At 37.7% G+C, this 21,120-nt stretch overlaps 1 protein-coding gene across 1 annotated transcript in view; it reads left to right on the forward strand.

Annotated features, from left to right (window-relative positions):
• The window catches only part of LOC110315985 (contactin-4), a 394,588-nt gene extending 389,589 nt beyond the window's left edge, over window positions 1-4,999 (forward strand). The window contains exons 9-10 of the mRNA XM_021190027.2: window positions 2,805-2,941; window positions 4,830-4,999. Of these exons, the coding sequence (XP_021045686.1) occupies window positions 2,805-2,941; window positions 4,830-4,985 (293 nt within the window). The 3' untranslated portion in view covers window positions 4,986-4,999. The remainder of the gene's footprint in view (window positions 1-2,804; window positions 2,942-4,829) is intronic.
• The last annotated feature ends 16,121 nt before the right edge of the window (window positions 5,000-21,120 follow it).

Here is a 21,120-nt window from a genome sequence, read left to right on the forward strand (position 1 = left end):
TGTGTGTGTGTGTGTGTGTGTGTGTGTGTGTGTGTGTGTGTGTGCCAGTATGTATAAATCAGAGGTGAGTCCAAAGTACCATTCCTTTGGATGCCACACACCTTAAATTTTAAGACAGGACTTCATCAGTTCAGATCAGCTGTCAAGCTGACTATCCAGTGAACCCCAGGAATATGCCTGCCTTTGACTTCCTGTGCTGGGATTATGGTCATGTCTCACCATGCCCAGCCTGTATATGTGAGGGCTAAACATTGACCTCAGGTCTTCATGCTTGTATATCAAGCACTTCACCAGCTAACCTATCTCCCTTCTCCTAAATACTCCACTCATCACTTCCCTGGGTTCCTGTGCAGTTATTCACTTCAAGAGGAATAAATTTAGATCAAGTTAATTTGGCTTCTGTGAAGAGATTTCACTTTGAAAGCGAAGAATGTACCTGATGACTGTTGTCAAACACCAATTTATTTCAGTATTAGGCAAATTAGTTGTGGGTTTCACCTCATCCTGAACCAATTACCTATTCTGTTGAGCCCCTTGACTCTCACAACCCATTGCAAGAGAAAGAATGAGCCCACAGAAGTACCTAATTAGGTTGAAATTTACAAGGTCATTTCAATAATTTGCAATTATTTTCAAAGCCTCCCTTTCCTACCCCAGCTCCTTTGTGAAGAGGCAGGGTTTGACTTCAAGATTTCTATAGTTTTCAAAGTATTAGCCCACGTGTTGCAGGAAATGGGTGACATTGAAGTCTGTCTCTGCATGTGTTTCTGAAGTTTCCTGTTTGAACTTCAACTTGACATTGCTGCATAAGTTATATTTGTCTTTCCTTGTTTTGCTTTGTTTTCCCTTCTGCTTTTTCAAAAGTTTGCTCTTATTAATATTCCACAGATTTCTGTAGCATTCTTTTTTGCGTTGTTTCCCTGGACTCTGCAGGGGGTGAATATGTTGCAGGTTGAATGTGTTTCTGGCAGGCTAGGCCATTAGTCCTAAAGGAGTTGCACACTGGCTTCTCCCAGTAGAGCCCTGGGAAGATATTACCTCTTGAGCTTCCCTCCCCATTAGCAGCCAGATGATAGAGGACAGCAGCCAACTTACAGCTCTTTCAATGATGCAGGTTATAACCCTTCATTCAAGCTAATGCTTGTTGATGTTGTAACGTTTTTTTGAAGTTGACCCTTTTGGCCTCCCCTCTTACGCAGCCATGCATCATCTCCATCAGGAGAGCGTTTGCAAAATTGTGTTTTGCTCTTTGAAAAACACATGGAATTGCTTGCAGATGGAAAAGAAGGGAAACAGCATGTATCAAGGACTTAGAGACCTCTGCTGGTTGGTTAAGTGACTTATTTAGTGTTTGTCTATTTTTTGTTTATCATCCAGAAGGTAAGATATATAGCTTGGCCTTCACACTACCATTCTCTTTGAATTAAATTATCCATGGCTTAAAGCCTCACTAAATGGATATTCTAAGGTCAAATCAGCTAAAAAAAAAAAAAAAAAAAAAAAAACTGTTAAGGATATTGAATAACATCTCTGATTAATACCAGTATCAACTCTACTTATTAAGTTAACATCAGTAGTTTTTATCCTGTATTATAGGTAACTACCTCTAAATAGATTACTACCCAAATTAATCACTGTAGGAGTTCTGTAGGAGTTTTAGCAAAAGGTCTTTTCCGACTAAACATACAAATGTAGAGAAAAGGATGAACTATGCTCTAGTCAAGAAGTAATACTTCTTAACATATTTATGGAACATTGGTTAAACATCTATTCAGATCATAGAAAAATAAAACATGCCTTTAATGGAAGCATGAAAAACATGGTACAATATGGATGTTGGTATGATGTTCAGTATTATGAAATGTGAGAATTCAATGCTTCTTTGAGTTCCATGTGAGATTATGGGTAGAACTTTTTCTAAAAGGGCTCAGTAAATTCAAGACTCACTAAAAACTATCAACTATAAGGATCATACTTCGGAGAATAGCATTCTTCTAATATGAGATCAGCAAATAATGAGTTATAACAATAGTTTATCATGAACATATATGGACATATATGGGCTACAAAGTTGTCCATGTAACCTGTCAGAATGAAATTTGTTCATAAGTGATGAGCTAAGCTGTTCTAATAAAAGAAAAAATCGGTATAGAATAGCTTCAATGAGAGACATTTACCTTACATTTTCTTTCTAAAAATAAACAAGCAGCCCTCTCTACTGATTTGTTTTGTTTCACAATGTCTTTCAAGGGCCAACGTGGGCTGGTCATCAGTTCCATCCCTATATTACTACTGTCTCTATTTCCAAGCATGTTAAACTTTATACCGTTTTCTAATCAGTGCAGAGACATGGGTCTCCAGGACTAGTGTCTGAGAATGCCCTCTCCACTTTTACCAGTGACCAACTGGAAAAAACTTAGACACTTAACTATTTCTTAATGAAAAGGATTCTTGAAAAAGAGTAGGTAGGAATTCACGAGGTCATTCAAAGGAGGAACTTGAAGTTTTCTCATATTAAAAAACAAAACAACTTAAGGGACTAGAACAATTTAAATCATGGTAATAAAAGTTTTGTAGGTTCTGCCTTCAGTGATTAAAAAAAATCTGCAATATAGACTAGAAACATGGTGTTCATACAAGGTCATACACTCTCCATAAATGTCTTCTTACCCTTACTATTTGTTTGTCATTTAGAAAAGTTATTTAATTAAAATCCCATTTTAATTTTAACTTGCTTAGAATAAAAAGAAAGTGGCTATACAATGAATATATGCCTCTTCTTTGTTTCTTTTGATTGTCTGTAGCTCAACCTAACTGGGTTCAAATAATAAATGATATCCACGTGGCCATGGAAGAGAGTGTCTTCTGGGAATGTAAAGCAAATGGGAGGCCCAAGCCTACCTACAGATGGCTAAAAAATGGTGACCCACTGTTAACACGGGTAAGTAAATTAGTGGTAATTCTGTCTTAATGTAGCATAATGTTCACTGTGGCCACATTGCTATGGAAACAAAATAATTTTGAGTTGTCTCCAAAACAACAAGCATCTAAATGCCACAAATAATAAAAAAATGTTGACAAATAGAAATTATAAATAAATCTTGCCAAGCTTTCTACAACAGACCTTTGTAGCCAACAGAATAACACTTTGGTACCTTTACAATAAGAAAACCAGTGACCAACTGGAAAAAATTTAGACACTTAACTATTTCTTAATGAAAAGGATTCTTGAAAAAGAGTAGGTAGGAATTCATGAGGTCATTCAAAGGAGGAACTTGAAGTGTTCTCATATTAAAAAACAAAACAACTTAAGGGACTAGAACAATTTAAATCATGGTTAATAAAAGTTTTGTAGGTTCTGTCTTCACTTCATAAAATATGAATATCTGAAACCTGTAGTTTGTAGAAAGAGACATTTGAGGATCTGCTTCAGTAGGGAAAGTCTTTATATCATATAAGGATGGCCATTCAAATGCAATGTGATTCTCAAAATTAAATCAAAGGAACAATTATGTCCAGTTTAATTTTCTATATTGTATGTTATTACAAAACATCCAATGTTACTAGAATCTGGCATTTTCCTCAGTCCCCACATTGAGAGCCAACTCTCATGCTCAGATTTCTTCCTTGCATAGTATAGAGAGGAAAGAGAAAATGTCTGCCCTTGGTTACTAGTAGAGAGAGGGAACGATTTCTTTGGACCACCCATTGCATGGTCTCTCTCAGTTCCCTGGAAGGCTCCTCTGGTTCATCATTCCCTCTGTTATAAAAGTCAAACAAATTACAAGTGTGCAAATTTTCAGGCACTTGGCATTTCCCTCCTTTCATGCAATGTGAGAGACCAAGGATGACTTGATCAAAGTCCAAAGATGTATCCATTCAGATAGACAGCTATGCTTCAGAAGACAGGAGATTTTTTACTAAAGGCTTTGTGTTCACTGGGGAGGTGTGTGTGTGTGTGTGTGTGTGTGTGTGTGTGTGTGTGTTAATGTTAAGGAGAGAGAAAACCCTTAGTGATGTACAAATTGATGCTCAAGTTGTATGACTTCAGCTTGACACATGAGAATGTTCTCTTGTCATATATACTATCTTTCTTCTTTCATCTGGACTACTATTAGATCATAAGTGTAAATCCTTACATTGACAGCAACCAAGCTTCAAAATATTGATGTATTTTTTTAGACATGGTTTCACTATGTATCTCTAGCTAGCCCAAAACTGACTATGTAGGCAATCCCATATACAATAATCTGTCTGCCTTTGCCTCCTGGGTGCTGGGATTCAAGGCATGTGCCACCACCATTTCTGGTAGAATGTTGAATCATTAATACGTATTCTTTTTTGGTAATCTCAGCAGATACTAAAAATTGGTATGTGCCCATCTAAGATTATAATCCGATCAGTCCTTGAAGGTACAGTTGGTGAGAATTTAAGAGCTCTAAACTCTAAATGATAAATTTAATTCTGTTTTTACCCCTTTCCCCAATTAGCACAAAACCATTGAGAAAAAACAGCTCTTTGACTTTCAAGGTCAAGTTCACTTATTTGCAGTGCCTATTCATCTGAATGGCTTCAATAGTAAATCAACATGGATGCAAAAGAATACTACAATTTAAATTCCATTTACCAACTGATATGCTGCTAGTTCCATTTGCCATATGACCTGGCACAGATTTACTTGACAAATAAGCAGATCATGTTAATGTAAATTGCTTATATGATGACTATTTTCCTCCCATTAAGCCCTCTTGACATAACATGTAGCAAAATTGCCTTAAGCTCTTAGATGTAGAAGGTCACTATTTTTATATTCCTCTTCTCTTTCACAGGATAGAATACAAATCGAGCAAGGAACACTCAACATAACAATAGTGAATCTCTCAGATGCTGGCATGTACCAGTGTGTGGCAGAGAATAAACATGGAGTTATCTTTTCCAGCGCTGAACTTAGTGTAATAGGTGAGTCTTTAAAGTGGAAAGACTAAAAGAAGGAAATCTCTTAAAAGTCTCTTAAATACTAAGTAAATTTTTCCAATCATAAAAGTTTACTCCTAGAGAATGTATAGAGATCTGTAGGTTTGAAAATGTTCCAAAACCAAGTCATATAGCCTGCAAACAATGGGAAGAGGCCACTTTGAAAATGGGACTTTTCTGATACTTACAGAACCTAACATGGCTCCCTTGACATTTGTTTTGCATTTGTCTACAAATCACATTCCTTTTTTTTTACTTTTTTCTTTTCTTTTTTTTTTTTTTTTTTTTTTTTTTTTTTTTTTTTGGTTATTTTATTTATTCACATATGAAACGTCCCAGTTTCCTCTCTGCAAACCCCCTGTCCCATCTCCCTCCCCTGCCTCTAAGAGGGTGCTCCTCCACCCACTCACCTACTCCCACCTCACTGCTTTAGCATCACCCTATGCTGGGGCTTCAAGCCTCCACTGGACCAAAAACCTCCCCTCCCGTTAATGACAAATAAGGCCATCCTCTGCTACATATCTAGCTGGAGCCATGGGTCTATCCATATATATACTCTTTGGTTGGTGGTTTAGTCCCTGAGAGTTCTGGGGGTATCCAGTTAGTTGATATTATTGTTCTTCCTATGGGGTTGCAATAGGAAGCTCGTTCAGTTGAACAAAGTTTCTGAAATACATCTGCTGTGATCATTCTGATTTGATATAACTTCAGCTTGTGGGGAGTAGAGCTGACTTTGACTATAAAGGATTATTTAAACAGTTGGCAAAGTGGTTATTATTTCTCCATGGTTGAACTTCCCACTGTGCACTGATGTGTTGTGTCTTCCTTTTGACACTGACCTCTCCTAACCACATACCTACCATCCTATCTTCCTCTCTATTTTGACTTTAATTATTAATTACCTGATTCCCCAAACTATTTTCCTGAGACAGTCTCTCCTTTATTCACTTAGGACCCTCATTTTTTCTGTGCTTACCACATGCCAACTGTGTTCTTCGGCTGTGAGTTTGATACTAGGGATCCAGTTTTCCCACAGGACAATTGAATACACTGTTCCTGCCCTCAAGGCTTTCGGTCCCATTCTCTAAGCATCAAGATTCTTCCTCAGGAAGTCACATGCCCTATGCCTGGATCACTTCCTCCCATTACTGATTTTTGTACTGTCCTTTACCTTTATCTCATTAATAACAGAGGCCAGGAGTGTATTATACTTTGATATGATCATCTTATTTTTTCCTTCCCACTGCATTTTAATCTTCCTGTGGTATCAAAGTTCATAATTGTATTGTAAGAGCTGAATGAATAATTAAGTACATGGTAGGTACTCAATAAATACTGAATGAATATGGATGATAAGTGAATGAAATAATCAAGATATCATTTTAGAAAACAGATTTATGCATCAGTAAATAAATGGTTGAATAATTGGTTAACCTAATCTATAGTGGGTTTCTTTTAAGTCCAGGAAAGCAACTTGCATCTATCCCATAGAAAGTTCTTAAATTTAATTATCCCTAATAGAAAGGTATAGGTCTAAATACACCAAAATGCACTAAACTATTTCATCAGCATCGCTTAATTTGGAAGGTCTGAGCAATAGGTCTTAACTGAAGCATAATATGAGGAATATGAAGAAAATCGCAGAAACAAGAGTAATTCACATACCTGATAACTTTTCTAGTCTCTAAATCCTGACTCTCCCCTTACAAGGCTCTCTTCCATGCCTAGCATGTAGATCTTACATGCGAAGTATTCAATCTCAAATTGACTATCTTCTAACCTGTGCAAAAGAAGGAAGAAAGACAGTCTCCACAGCTGTTCTTCTTGCCACAGTCTTTAGATTGGGAGAGCATTCTCTTAAAGGCAAAAGTTTCTGTGAGTTCAGGAAGCCATACAGATTGTGGATCAGGAAAGATCATGAATGCTTCATTTTCCTGGCATAATTATCTTCCCAAATCATTACCCTGGAATACCACTATATTGGGTGTTTGGACCTCAGATCAAGATTTCTGAAGGCACAAACAACTCTAGATCAGAGCCTGGAGAGTGAAGGTAAAACCTCCTAAGAACTAGTTATCTACCCTTATTGTAGCCACATTTACCAAGAAGACCACAATGCCATCCCAGTAAATCCATGAGCCAAACTAGCACTGAAACAGATTGGTAGCAATTGAAGGAGAGTTCGGGTGATGGGCTGGGCTGGACAGTTGAGCCTTGCATAAGCTGGATTGGAAAATTCAGACAGAAAGAAGACCAAGAATATACCAGGCAGAGTAAATTAGTCTGAAGTCAGAAAGAACATGACATGATTTCCTGTAAATGCAGAATCCTGAATATCTTTCCAAAAAAAATCAATTCATGAGACTAAAGCATGCATAGACAAAATTTAGCTCAAGATATAAAGATGAAATCATATTAATGAACAATTGCGGAAACTCTGAAATGACAGATTTGAAAACCTTATCCTTTAGAGCCCACTTTTCTTTCCAAGCCTGTCACATTATATATTTTGAGTTAATTTAAGGGAATTTGTGTGTTGGCTGGGTAGTTCTCCAGAGTCTTACTCAAGGGATAAGACATTTGATCTTTGAAAATTCAACATAGATTGTTATTGCTTAACTGCAGTAAACTGTAATAGACTTTTATTCCAGAAGAGACTTTGTTCCTCACAAAATAATAACACTCTGACACTTCAGTCTTCCATAATCTATTTTCCTTACTTATATTAAAATTGTGAGGCTAAACTTTAAAAAAAAAATGAAAAACAGAAAGAGAATTGAAATTATATAAATTTCATTAGGGAAGAAAACTATGTGGGTTTCAACTATTGACACAATATTAGGATTCTTCAGTGCTGCAGAGGAGATTCCCTTTAATGCTAGATAATAGCCCTAATGTCATGAATAAGAAATGTCTAGGAAGTGTATACTTCATAGGCTTTTCCCATGGTCTGGTTTTATGCATGCTGTGTGGATATTTAATGTATTTGTAACATGTCTATTTCTAATGGATTGAAAATGCTAAATAATTAATGGAACTATTGGGTGCTTTGCTCGAAGGTCATGGGGAGAGTTTTACCTTGAGGTCAGTACATTAACATTGCATAGAGATTCCCTGGTTTTTATTTGACCAATTATAACTTACCTTTTTTTTTCTCCTAAGGTAACTGGTACCTAAATATTTTAAACTTTTTAAGTTACAGTTTCCTTTATTCCTTTTATGGTATTGTACGTGACTCAGGTCATCAGGTGTGGAAGCAAGTGTCTTTACCCACTGAGCCATTTTACCCATCCTCCAAGTCTTTGTTTCTTACATGATGGATGTGATTTTGGGGAATCATAGTCCCTTGGTTTCCTTGGGGTGTTACATATAAGCCCTGGGTGATAAACATAACTCCATTCTTCTCTTTACTCCTGAAAATATATTAGAATTGAAGTGACCACAACCCTGAAATTACTGGGAAACTTGATTGTTAAATAAATCAGTTTAAAACTAATGGCTGACCCCATAGGAAGACCAGCAGTCTCAACTAACTCAGACCCCCAGAGATTTCCCAGAGACTGAGTTTCCAACCAGGAGCATACACAGAACGGACAGAACCCCTGGCACAAATATGGCAGAGGTCTGCCTGGTCAGGCCTCAGTGGGAGAAGATTCACTTAATCCTCTAGAGACTTGAGGCCTCAGGGACAGGGGAGATGTGGTGGGGGAGGACCCTCTTTGAGGCAAGCAGGAAGAGGAATGGGATGAAGAACTGTGGGAGGAGGGATTTAAAGGGGGGCATTGACTGAAATGTAAATAACAATAACAGTAATTAATAATTATTGTTATTAATAATAATAATAATAACAATAAATCTGTATAATCCATCCCCCCCAAAAAAACATAATGGCAACTCTCTAAATTGCATATTTTCTTAGTTAAAATACAACCATCATAATGTAACATTTCAACACATGTTCACAAAGTGAGTGTTGCTCAATAAATCACCAACATGGGAGATTCTCTGTTACGTTTGATATAGATTATAAATATAGAAGATATAGAATTAAGATATAGACTATGCCTGAATTCTTAGAGCAATGGTTCAATCATATAGCTATAAAAATTAAGGGAGTGTTCTCCAGAGACAGTCTCTAAGATGAGAAGAGTAGGCAAGAAGAAATGGTAGGCAGAAATAAAGACGGCTTCATTAAAGGACGCTAGCCCAGGTGAGTTACAGAAAGGAGACTTTTGAAAGACAAATTGAAGTGCACAGTCACCCTTACCTCCAGGCAAGGACGCTGGGGTTTTTTAAGTAAACATTTCAGTCAGCCCCTAGCCTATCCCGTTGATGGCAGAGATGACGTCCTAGGTGGGAGATGCTAGGAGAGATGTTGAAGAATGAAGCAGATCTCCCAAAGTCAGTTTCTCAGAGAAGAGAATAGCTTAGAGGTGTCAAATACCCAACCTTAATAGCAACTGAGGCCAGAAAACAGAGAACAAGATGCCTGAATATTTTGTCCAGTCTTCACAGACTATAAAAAGCGGTGTAAGTTTTGTAGTAGAGCATCTTTGCTTTGTGCAGTCAAATAAGCAACCTGTAAGAGAACGTGGATTGACCAGTGCTCTTTGAATATGACAAGAGTTTTGCACGATTTAAATGAATCAGAAGCTACATCTGTCCTGGAGAATTTTTTTTTTTAACTGTTAAATAAAATGTATACCTGGCAGCCACTACTAGAACATATCTCAAGGAAATTCCAATGCAGGAATCCTCCTGCCCTGCTTGGGAGAGGACATCTGACCCTAGCAGGACACTCAAGCAACATCAAGTAACTGATGGACCAATCAAAGTGAGGTGCAGGGTGGAGCAATTATCCAGTTAATTTGGCATTTATCCAGATGATAGGCTCCCAAATTAGAAAACCATTAAGGCTCAACTAAAAGTTATTTCAGAGGGACTTTCACAAGTGCCTATCTGCATCTCAGTCTGATTTCTCAACTGCCTCGTTGAGCCAGATTACAAAATAATCAAATGGAAGAGTGTGTATAGCATCTAATGGGAGGACAAATGTCTTTCTTATCCAAATGCAAATGCCTACATTGAAACTTTACCATCACAAAGAGGCAAGGCAAATGCTTGGATCTCAGAATCAAAGCTTATACATTTAGAAAGTTACTAAGTCCACATTTGCTATTATCTCTTCTCCTCTCTAACTCCTTTTGGTGACAAATTAATTACGTTTTGGGAGCCTCACTTAAGGTGTGTTAGAAGTATTTATGCGTTTTTCAACGTAGGGAGTAAAAGCATCAAATAACAGAGTAGAGGACGCACTGGATGCACAGACTTAACAATGCACAGAGAAATTGCCATTGTGAGATTTCTAGAAACAATTGATACCAGGAAAACTGGGATTTCCTTTTGTATAATGTTAGTCTCATTAGTAAAGGAATTTTAAAATGGACACAGAAGGAAGCTTGAGGACCATTTTATTAGCATTTGAGATATAAACTAGAGTATGAGTAAGTGATGGATCTCAGAAGCTTCTGGAAGGAAGGAGATGGATTAAAGGGTGAGAATTAGCCTTTTTTTTTTTTTTTTTTTTTGAGTTAGGATCCAACAAAGCAGTCACCCTTGGAGATCAGTAGGCTTTGGGACAGTATCTCGAAAAGAGATAAAAAGAAAAAGAAAGGAAAAGATGTGCTTTTTGAGTTAACACTCAGAATAGTGAACTGGTTTAGCAGTGAAGATCTGTGAGCAACTCTACTAGAGGAAGAGTTAGGTGTATAACTCCACGATTTCATTTAGGGCACAATTATTCCTCCCATCTCCTTAGTGTATCTGAAAGTAAATCAGCCTTCTAAAAGGTGGTCTCCTGGCCAGGTTATTTACAGGGCCCACTCTCCTAACTCTTAAGGAAAGAGAGAGAATTACATAAAGTTCTAATCTGATATGTAGATAAGACTATTCTATCTCTACCCCGAGCCTGGAATAGAACGCAAACTCCATTCTTTTGATCATAAGGAAGTGCTTTTGCTTTAATAGACCTTAGCAAAGCCCTGATATGTTCATCTTTTCAAGTAGCATTTTAAATTACATGAACGGCAACTGCAACTCTTCCTAGCTCATATTACCAGGGAAATTGGGGATGAGGGGAGTCCAGAGCTGACAATGAGGAGGGGATGCCTCCTCAATGGCCTCTAAGGTTGCTAAGAGCTAACTACCTAACACAATGGATGTTTTTGCATTCTAGTCTTCAGTGACACAAGTCATGTTAAATTAGAGTAGACAAGTTCATAGTGATTACTCACTAGGAGTCAGTTCCACTCTATCCACCCATCCCACCAACAGCTAAGCATTAAATGAGGTCATCAATCAGAAAAATAATCCCAACTTCCTATGTTTACCTGGAGACAGTAGGAAAGATGGAAAATACATTCAATATGGTGACTTTTTTTTTTTTATTTGGATGAAGAGGACAATGTTGCCAAAGGGAATAATGCCTCTATTTACCTTAAATATAAATGCTGGCAGAACAAGGCTTTGAGATTAAGATATCAGAGTCATCTGTACAGTGCACACGAGGGGCATCCTGCTAGTACAGCTGCCTGATGGCTCAGAAAAAGACAAAGTCACTCTCAGAGACGCTAGGGGGAGTTACTGAACAAGAACTGCAAAGCTCTATAGGAAAATACACAAATTTAGGCTACTTGAAGGAACAGCTTAAGTATCATTTTATAAGATAACACAGATCTAACATGTCTCAAACAGACTCATGAATATTAGAATCATATAAGGCATCTTCACTGACTATGTTAGGATGAAAATAGAATTCAATAGTTGATGGAAAACAGGAAAATCTGCACATATATGAAAAATTGAATAGCTGATCCTTAAATTATCAGTGTATAGAGAGAAATAAAAGGGAACTTAAAATTTTTCTGGAAAGAAGTAAATATATATGAAGACATAAAATGCGGCACAAATTGTAGTAAGTGGAAAATGGATAGTATCAAGCAATTTTACAAGAAGTTACTTGATTAGCAACCTGGGTTTGCAACTAAGAAGTTAGGAGAAGAAACTAAACAAAACAAGAGCAAATAGTACTCAGGAAATAATAACTATTAAGGCAGAGTACATGAAATAAAGAATAGGAAAGAAATCAGTAAAATGAATAATAGTTCAGTCCTTAAACAGATCAACAAAATTGCCAAACCTTCATTGAGGGTAAGAAAAAGACTCAAATATAACAAAAAATAAAAAAGTAAAATGTTGAGAATCATATCACAGATATTTTTAAGCTTAATGCCCGAGAAGAAGCAGATGAATTGCCACGTTCAACAACCTTCCCAGCTAAGTCATGAAGAAGGAGGGAATCTGAATAGTTTATAGCCAGTAAGGGAGTGAAAGTCATAGTTAAAGCCTCTCAAGAAAAGAGGCCTAGTAATCAATCGAGGCTTCCATGGAGAATTCTACTGACTATTTCAAAGGAATTAGCACAGGTTCTGCTCAAGCCTTCCACGGCATTTCAGCAGAGGAAACACAACCATCCCCTGATATATTGTGTTGAACAATAATCCCCTACATAATGCTAGCCAGTCAAATTTATCCACCAAAGCTAAGCAGAATTTATACCTGAAACTCGAAGAGGGTTCATGGTGTGAATATCATCTGCCTATTTTCTTGTACATGGCAAGACTGAAGAAAAGAACCGAGTATCACTTCTGTCAATGAAGAAAAGCAGTTGTCAAAATTCAGCACCATTTTGTGATTTTAAAAAGGAACATTCAGCAATAAAGGTAAGAGAGAAGTATCTTGATGTAATAGGAGTTGCATATAAAGCAGCCCGCCAATATGACACTCCCTGCTGAAAGCCTGAAAGCCTCCTATGGTTGGGAGCAAATAAAGGATGCCCCACCCTTACCATTATTGTTTAGTGTAGTCTTCGAAGTCCTAGGCAGAGCAATTAGATGAGGAAAAAGCTGTAAGGGCTTCCAACTTGGAATAGGAAGAAAGCAAAATCTTTGTTTGAAGATGACATGATCTTACATAGAAGAAACTCAAAAGCAGCTACAAAAGCAAAGGGAGGACTATTGAAACTAATAAATCATTTTAGGAAAGCTGCAGGATGCAAAATCAAGACACACAAAGAACTCGGTGACAGTGCTGTGTGTCAATCCAAAAAAGGAAATCAGGGAAAAATCCTATCTATGATAGCATCAAAGAGAAATACATTTAAGAGCAATCAGAGAGGGGGTAGCAAAAAACGTGTGCACTAGAAACTACATAATATTGTCCAAAGGACTGCGGAAAACCAGATAGAAAGTAATTCCCTGTGTGGAACTCAAGACTCCATGCTTTTAAAATGTCCATTTTTCCCAGATCTGATGACAACTGCTACACAGTCAATAGCAAACAATAGGTTAGAAAGAACAAAGTTGAACGCTTCTTGACATGAATCCAGGACATGAAGTGTCAATACAGTGTGCTCCTGCACATAGCATTATAGGTCAGTATAAGAGAAGGGAAAGTTCTCAAAACAAACTAATGAATATGACCAAATAACTGTCAATAATCCTGTCCAAATACAACAGAGCAGGCTCGGCATGTACACATAAACAGTCCTTATAATTAATGGGACCCAGAAAGATACTTCAGTAGATAGGGGCACTTGTGCACAGACCTGAAAACCTGAGTTTAATTCCAAGGATTTCACAAGGTGACAAGAGGGAATCATTTCCTGACTGTTATCCTCTGACCACCACATGCATGCTGTGGCATGTAACTGCACATGTGTGCGCACAGGTGCACGTACGCGCACATACACATACACAATATATACACAAATATGCACATTCAAACACAATTTAATATGGTATTTTAGGAACTGGGTATCTACATTTAAAAGAACACAGATGAACCACTGTCTTAATAGAAATGAATCAAACAAAAACCATCCATGTAAGGAATGGAGATTATATTTGGGTAGGGATTACTAACTATGGACAAAAATATCCCCTGCAACTTAAAAACCAGAGGCAAACCAATTAAAAAGAGACAAAGGGAGCTGGAGAGGTGGTTCAGATGTTAAGGGATAGGCTTACAACTAAAAAGATCAAAAATAGACTAGGCTCTTGAATAGACATATTTGTAAACAAACATAATTACAAATAAACATATTTGTAAAAACAAACATGAAGAAATACAAATCAGAAACATGATGAGATCCTGTCTCATACTCTATAGGATAACACATACTACTAAACAAAGGAGAGGTAAAGGAAGAGAGAGAAAAAAACAGACCAAACACTAGAAAAGGACAATGGAATCCTTGAAACTGACTGCTAGGGGAAAGCGGTGGGTTCATAGGGTGTCCTCAAGAAGTTACAAGTTATCAGAAGATCCAGCTAGCCTCCTCCTGTTATAGATCCAAAATAATTAAAAAGCAGCATCCCAAACAATTATTTGTACACTCATGATCACTGCATCATTATTCATCCTGGCCAGAAAGTGGAAACAGTCTAATTGTTCTTGAATGGACACAGAGTAAAGTACAATACATATACAATGGAATATTACTCAGCCATAAAGAGAAGGAAATACAATGTACACTCCAGCACACATGAATCACAAGGACACATGAAGGAAATTAAGATCATTCCATGAAGGAAATTCTGTGGCTTCTCTTTACACAATGCATATAGAAAAGTCGATTTTATAGTACCGGAAAAAAAGAGACATAAATGGATCCAAATAGGGAAAGAAGAAAGGTCATTAAATAATGGGTGTGTATTATTGTCAGTTCTGCAAAATGAAAAAGTGCTAAAGATTCATTGAAGAGTATCACATAGAATTAACAAGAATGTATACAGAAAGCAGCTAAGATGGTAAATTTCATGATGTATGACTCTTATCACAATAAAAATAAAGATATAGTAGTATATGTTAATCTTTATTACATGTCTGAACTACTTTGAGATGTTAAAGTTCAAAGTATGATGTCGGATCTGAGAGAAAGCCTGAAAATAAATGCCTTTACTATCTGCTGGTTCTAATCCTCATGTTCCAAGGAGCAGATGACCAGGGGGGAAATATAAAATTTCCAGATCACACTTATGATGGGTGTATTGAAAAGCACATGACCGCAAGAAGCTCCTTTACATGATTAATGTGAGTTAGCTGAAATGGCAGTGATGCCAAGTCTGGGTGCTAGTTCCCTTTAATCCATAGTCTAAACCATCACGGCAGGGAGCTTTCTCCTTCATAAAGTCAGGAAAAGCAGGACAAGGCCATTCTCTTGGTATAGCCACCCATGTTCAATTTGTCTATCTTCTCATTTCTGCTATGCATGAGCACAACATAAACCAAGACAAAACAAAAACAAAAACCTCTGTCCTAGAAGAAAAGTTTTTTAACCAGAGATGCAGTATTTGTTACCACCAGATTACAGCATTTGGCTCATAAAAATTCTTAAAGCAATTGATTTCTCTTTGGAGTAAGGCACATGGTTCAGAATGAAGTCTTTTTTTAAGTGTGAGTGAAAACCAACTTGGCCAAGGGCAAGTAACATACTGGCTGCCTGCACATTTCTGATTCCTTGCTGAAGGAGTGTGATAACCAGGAGTATGCCTCTGCTGTGGGCTCCACATATAGCTCTTCTGCATCATGATATTTTCCCATGGAAACAGAAGCACTTAAAACCACCGTCATACCTTGATTCATGAAGTGTAGAGATCAGAATTGTTAAACAAAGTGAACCCACTAAGGAAACTTGGAAAGTGTTGATGCCTTTTCAATACTGAATCCATTTGTCGGTATACCTAGAAAATAAACAAAAATAAAAACAGACAAACAAAAAACATGCTACAGCTTCAGAGTAAGGCCTGGGTTCAGCAAGCTGACAGCTCCAGGGCCCATGTACCCTGTACCCTGAATGCTGTTCTCATCCCCTAGGTGTGTGCTTTGGGGAAAGTGGGCTGCTGGTGCTGGTTCATATTGACAGGAGCTGATTTTCCACATCTCTAGTTTGTCCCTGGTGATCTTGTGTTGAAATCAGCAAAGGTGGACAATTTACACCACAGAAACTGGCAGATGCTGCAAATCGAGTTCCTTGGTATATTGTATTATTGTGTGAGATATTGAACATATCCTTTGTTCAGGTGATTTATGGGTATGAATATCTCAGATAATAATTGTTAGCTAATTCTTTTATTATTTGCTATGTATGCTCAACTATGAAGTCTAACTCTTTGTGTATTCATGTATCCAATGCCCTTGCTTGGGATTAAGAGAAGCAATCTATCTATATAGCACCAGGAAAGAAATGGATATAGGATCTAGGCAAATCGTGAGAAGGAAATGATCTAAACTCCTGAGTTCTCTCCTAAGAAAAGCATCAAAGCAACATATGCATAGTACTTCATGTAAAGTATTATGCTTAGTTATATAACTATATGATACAAAATTTTACCCTTACAGAACTAATGGTTTAGAGGTAGGGTTTAATTAGTACTTAGCCTAGTATACATGAAGCCATGGATTCAATTCCCAGAAAAGATAAAGTAGACACATTCATATCAGCTATAACTGCAGCACTGGGGAGATTAGAGTTTCTTTTTCTTTATTGGATATTTGCTTTATTTACATTTCAAATGGTATCCCCTTTCCCTCCCTCCCAGAAACACCCTATCACATCCTCCCTCATCCTGCTTCTATGAGGGTGTTCCTCCACTCACCCATACACTCCCATCTCCCCACACTCAATTCCCCTACACTGGGACATCTATTGAGCCATCATAGGACCAAGGACCTCTTCTCCCATTGATGCATGATAAGGCCATCCTCTGCTACATATGTAGCTGGAGCCATGTGTACTACTCTGCTCCTGAGAGTTCTAGGGGGTGGGGGTTGGCTGGTTGATATTGTCCTTCCTATGGGGTTGCAAACCCCTTCAACTCCTTTAGTCCTTTCTCTAACTCCTCTATTGGGGATCCTGCACTCAGTCCAATGGTTGGCTGCGAAAATATGCCTCTGTAGAGATTCAAGGTCATTTTCAACTACATTGTGAGCTGACAGTTATGAGGCCCTGTATTTAAAAACAAACAAGTAATGGTCTAATAATAATTAAAAGTAAAACCTATCAATTATTAACCACTTGAGTTTTATAATCCATATTGTCCCTCTTGAGAGGATCTCTCCTTTTCTTTCAGGAAATATTTTTCCTCACAAAATAAAGTTACTTATAATAACATATGACATTGTAGTAATATATATATTTCTAGCTATGGGTTTTTATAAGAGTTAAGGACATATTTCTAAGTGCAATGAAATAGCATTTGAGCAGATACAAGAAGGTCAATGCAATTGCCAGTTTTAAAATGCACAACATCTTTTCTTCTTTATGTAGATGGTCAAAGGAGTTTAAGAAGAGCTTAGTGGTTTACACCCTACTAAAGAATTACGTAATAATGATTTAAAGTACTGTGCTAATGAACGTATTGGCAAGAATGTTCTAAAGCAGAGTTAAAAGTGTTTTCCCTGAAAGAAGAAATAGTTTCTTACTGTATTTACTTAAATTAGTCTTTGGATCTTCAAAACTTTCATAAAAAGGAAAAATACTACGCCTGATTCATCTTGTTGGCAGAGAAATCACTGAGAGATCTTGAAATGGTGTCTCTGCAGAAAAGCTATTTGGCAGTCACCAAAAACCGTGCAATGCCTACATTAAAGTGATATTTCATATCCATACCAGGGTTTACCACTCAGTGATACAGAGATGACGTGTGGGTGCACACTATGCAGTTTATTGGAAAAATGGAAAAGAGATATCAGAAGGCTGGATACTGCGTGATTCTCTCCATGTTTAAAATAGTCTCAATATGGGAAAGCACACAAAGAAGTTGGTTGTTCCCAGGGATTAAGGGTGGTGTAGTCAAGAGGGCAGAATAGGACTGCAGAGGAAAAGGATGTTTTTGCAGCCATTTCTTTATCTTGACCTCCATAGTATATATGTAAATCTGTATAAGAGACTGGTATAGACCTAATGATCAGCCTCCTTACTCTGCCATCTTCTCTGTTGCCTGCCACTCAGTCATTGGAGAAGTGCAGTGATGGACACAATGAGTTTTTCTATGTTCTTGCAACTCTCTGTGAGCAACTCTATAATTATTTCCAAATAAAGTAGGGTATATGTTTGTTTGCTTGCTTGCTTGCTTGCAACAAATATGTAGATCTCTGATTTTAAAAAATGTTCTTGAACACATGTCTTCTAATGCCTTTGGTAAAAGTTATTACTGTATTGGAAATAGTAGTGAGGGGAGGGGAATATGAGCTTCTTACTCTGGAACAAGTACCATGTAGAAGTACCATGTAAAGTACTGCTCTTGTTTCTTGTCAAGCTGCTTTAACATCTACTGACACAAGCAACTCAGGGGAGAAGGGGTCATTCTCAGCTGCTGCAGGACACTGTCCATCACTGTGGGTTCCTGTCCATCACTGTGGGTAGCTGTCCATCACTGTGGGTTGCTGTCCATCACTGTGGGTTGCTATCCATCACTGTGGGTTGCTATCCATCACTGTGGGTTGCTGTCCATCGCTGTGGGTTGCTGTCCATCACTGTGGGCTGCTGTCCATCACTGCAGTGAACTTGCTGTGGCAGGAGTGTGAGAAAAGTGGTCATCTTGTATCTACAGTCAAGAATCAGAGAGTAACAAATGAATGCATTCATGCTGGTGCTTAGCTTACTTTCTGTGGTTTATACAGCCTTGCCCATGGAATGCTCCCACCTATAATTTAGATTTCTCTTCCCATATCAATTAAATAATCACAATAACCCCACAGAGGCATAGCTAGAGGCCCATCTCCCAAGTGATTCTAAACCTAACACTTAACCACCACTAATACTTTTGTACAACATGTGTAATTCTTGCTCCACCAAATAGCTTTGTGACCGTAAATATTATGATTTTTTTGGCTTTAAAATATCTCACCCAAAGGAGCAGGAGTTGTTTGCATCTTAGGAAACAAAGATGTTATGAGTGAATCAGCCCAAAGATAAAGAGACAGAATATAGGCATCAAGACATCATGCTGATAAGGAAAAAAGGAAAATCCTCTCCTCCACCACTGTGTTAAGTATCTCTTTGGGTATATCTTCCTAATCAGGGAGGCCATATTATAAACCCGGAAAGAAACATCCCCACACTTGCACCCCCACACTCTCACTCCCTCCTCTTAGCCAGCAAGCTAGGAGAACCTTGAGGTTTGTGTGGTCTGTTATTGCCATTACCTCCTCAGTGAAAGATTAGAATTGATGCATTTGCTCTGGGTATTTTTATAGGACGATGAGGTAATACCTAAAGATAATAGATAAAGGTTAAAATAATATGAAATTAGAAACTTCCAAAAGCACCAGCATTAATAGTCTCCACTGGCAATGTTCCCAGTGATGTTTCTACAGGCCAGCTGTGACAGAACAGGCATGCAGAATTATCCTTTCATCTTCACTAATGTAGTAAAACATTGGACTCTTGGATTTCCCAAATGCCGTTGCCACTACATACCCAGTTAAAGGATTATCATCTTATTATTGCTTTTGAGGAAGACAGTAACCCAGACACAGAGAGATGTTCTGTTTTCCAGGATTCTGACGGTAACTTTAGATACCTGGATATGTGACCAAGAGCCATCTAATTAACTAAATATAAATAGTTGTGAATTGCATAGATGGATTTCCACAGCTCTTCAAAGATAAGTGTAGTGTAATGCAGACCATTGGTAAATAGCTAAAAATGTCACCTACCATGTGAAAGAAGACTGCTGTATAGTGCATCTCCACACTGAGGGATTGCTGCCATCTAGTAACTCACACGAGAAATACTGGCCTCCAGATCTACTGGGTTCAGCAAATAAGCAAGCCCCTGCAAGAATCTGTCGGCCGCTCCCAGACTTACATGGGTAATTTATCTATTGGTTTTATCATTCCAAAGCTTGAAGAACCACTGAGATTTTAGCTCTTTGGGCACTAAGTGGTTAGTATGAACAAAGATTGTGTCTTAATACTGCCCTCCTGTGGCTCCTACCAATATCATCTGGTAGAACTACCAATATCATCTGGTAGAACTACCAAAAGGACCCATTTTCTTTTTCCTCCAAAGCCTACTCTAGGCCAGTGTTTGGGTAAATCAGAGTAATTATTAGGGTACTATTAGGCAAAGCACTCCTCTATAAGCTAAACTGCATCTCAAGTGCACAAGGCCATCCTGAAATCGCAGAATGTTAAGTGTTCAGAACGTGACAGAGCTTCTATTAGTCCTGCCCTAGAAACCACTATGGCTTATGGTGACAACTGATACATTTGCAGGGTTAGATAACACCAGAAACAAATGGACTAGACAACAGGAAAGTATTTGGTGTGTAATTTTATTTTTATGGGTGAAAGATGTTCAAGCCAGTCTCATCTTAAGATATCCAAAAGGTAATCTGTCTGTAACTGGAATATTACCAATGCCTCTTAAGCCAATCCTGTTTTCTGCTTTCTATGTGTCTGATACCCTGCAATTTCAAATTCCGTAAAAGCAATATATAGTTTTTCTGACAAATACACCCATGTGTGGTACACAGTTTGATTTATATAAACTCATTTTGAATGCAGAGGCAGAATTCCTCCTGAACAGATGAAAATATCTGCCTAGAGTGATAAATGCATGTGTGTAGAAAGATAGAGTGGTAAGAAGAGATTTTTTATGAGAAAGGGTTTGCAACATTATTTCAAATTTTCCCTTTAAAAGATCTCTAGAAGACTTGATTTTGTTTTTATGCTTTTGTGTCAGTTTGGATGTTTACCTAATTTGAGAAGGAGTCTGTTCTGCCAAAACATTTTCCTATGACAGAGCATAGCTTATGTGCAATTGCTAAGGAAAAGATATCACCATAGCACAAATGCTTCACATCAGACTTCTCAACCTGTGGGCCGTGACCCCTGTAGGGGTCAAATGACCCTTTCACAGGTAATTAAATATCAGGCATCCTGTTTTTTTTAGACATTAACATTACTATTTATAACAGCAGCAAAATTAGAGTTAGGAAGTAGCAAAGAAATAAGTTTATGGTTAGGGAGTCACCACAACTGTATTAAAGGGCTGCAGCATTAAGAAGGCTGAGAACC

This window comes from Mus pahari, chromosome 2, assembly GCF_900095145.1.
Source record: "Mus pahari chromosome 2, PAHARI_EIJ_v1.1, whole genome shotgun sequence".
In the NCBI taxonomy this organism is placed as follows: Eukaryota; Metazoa; Chordata; class Mammalia; order Rodentia; family Muridae; genus Mus; species Mus pahari.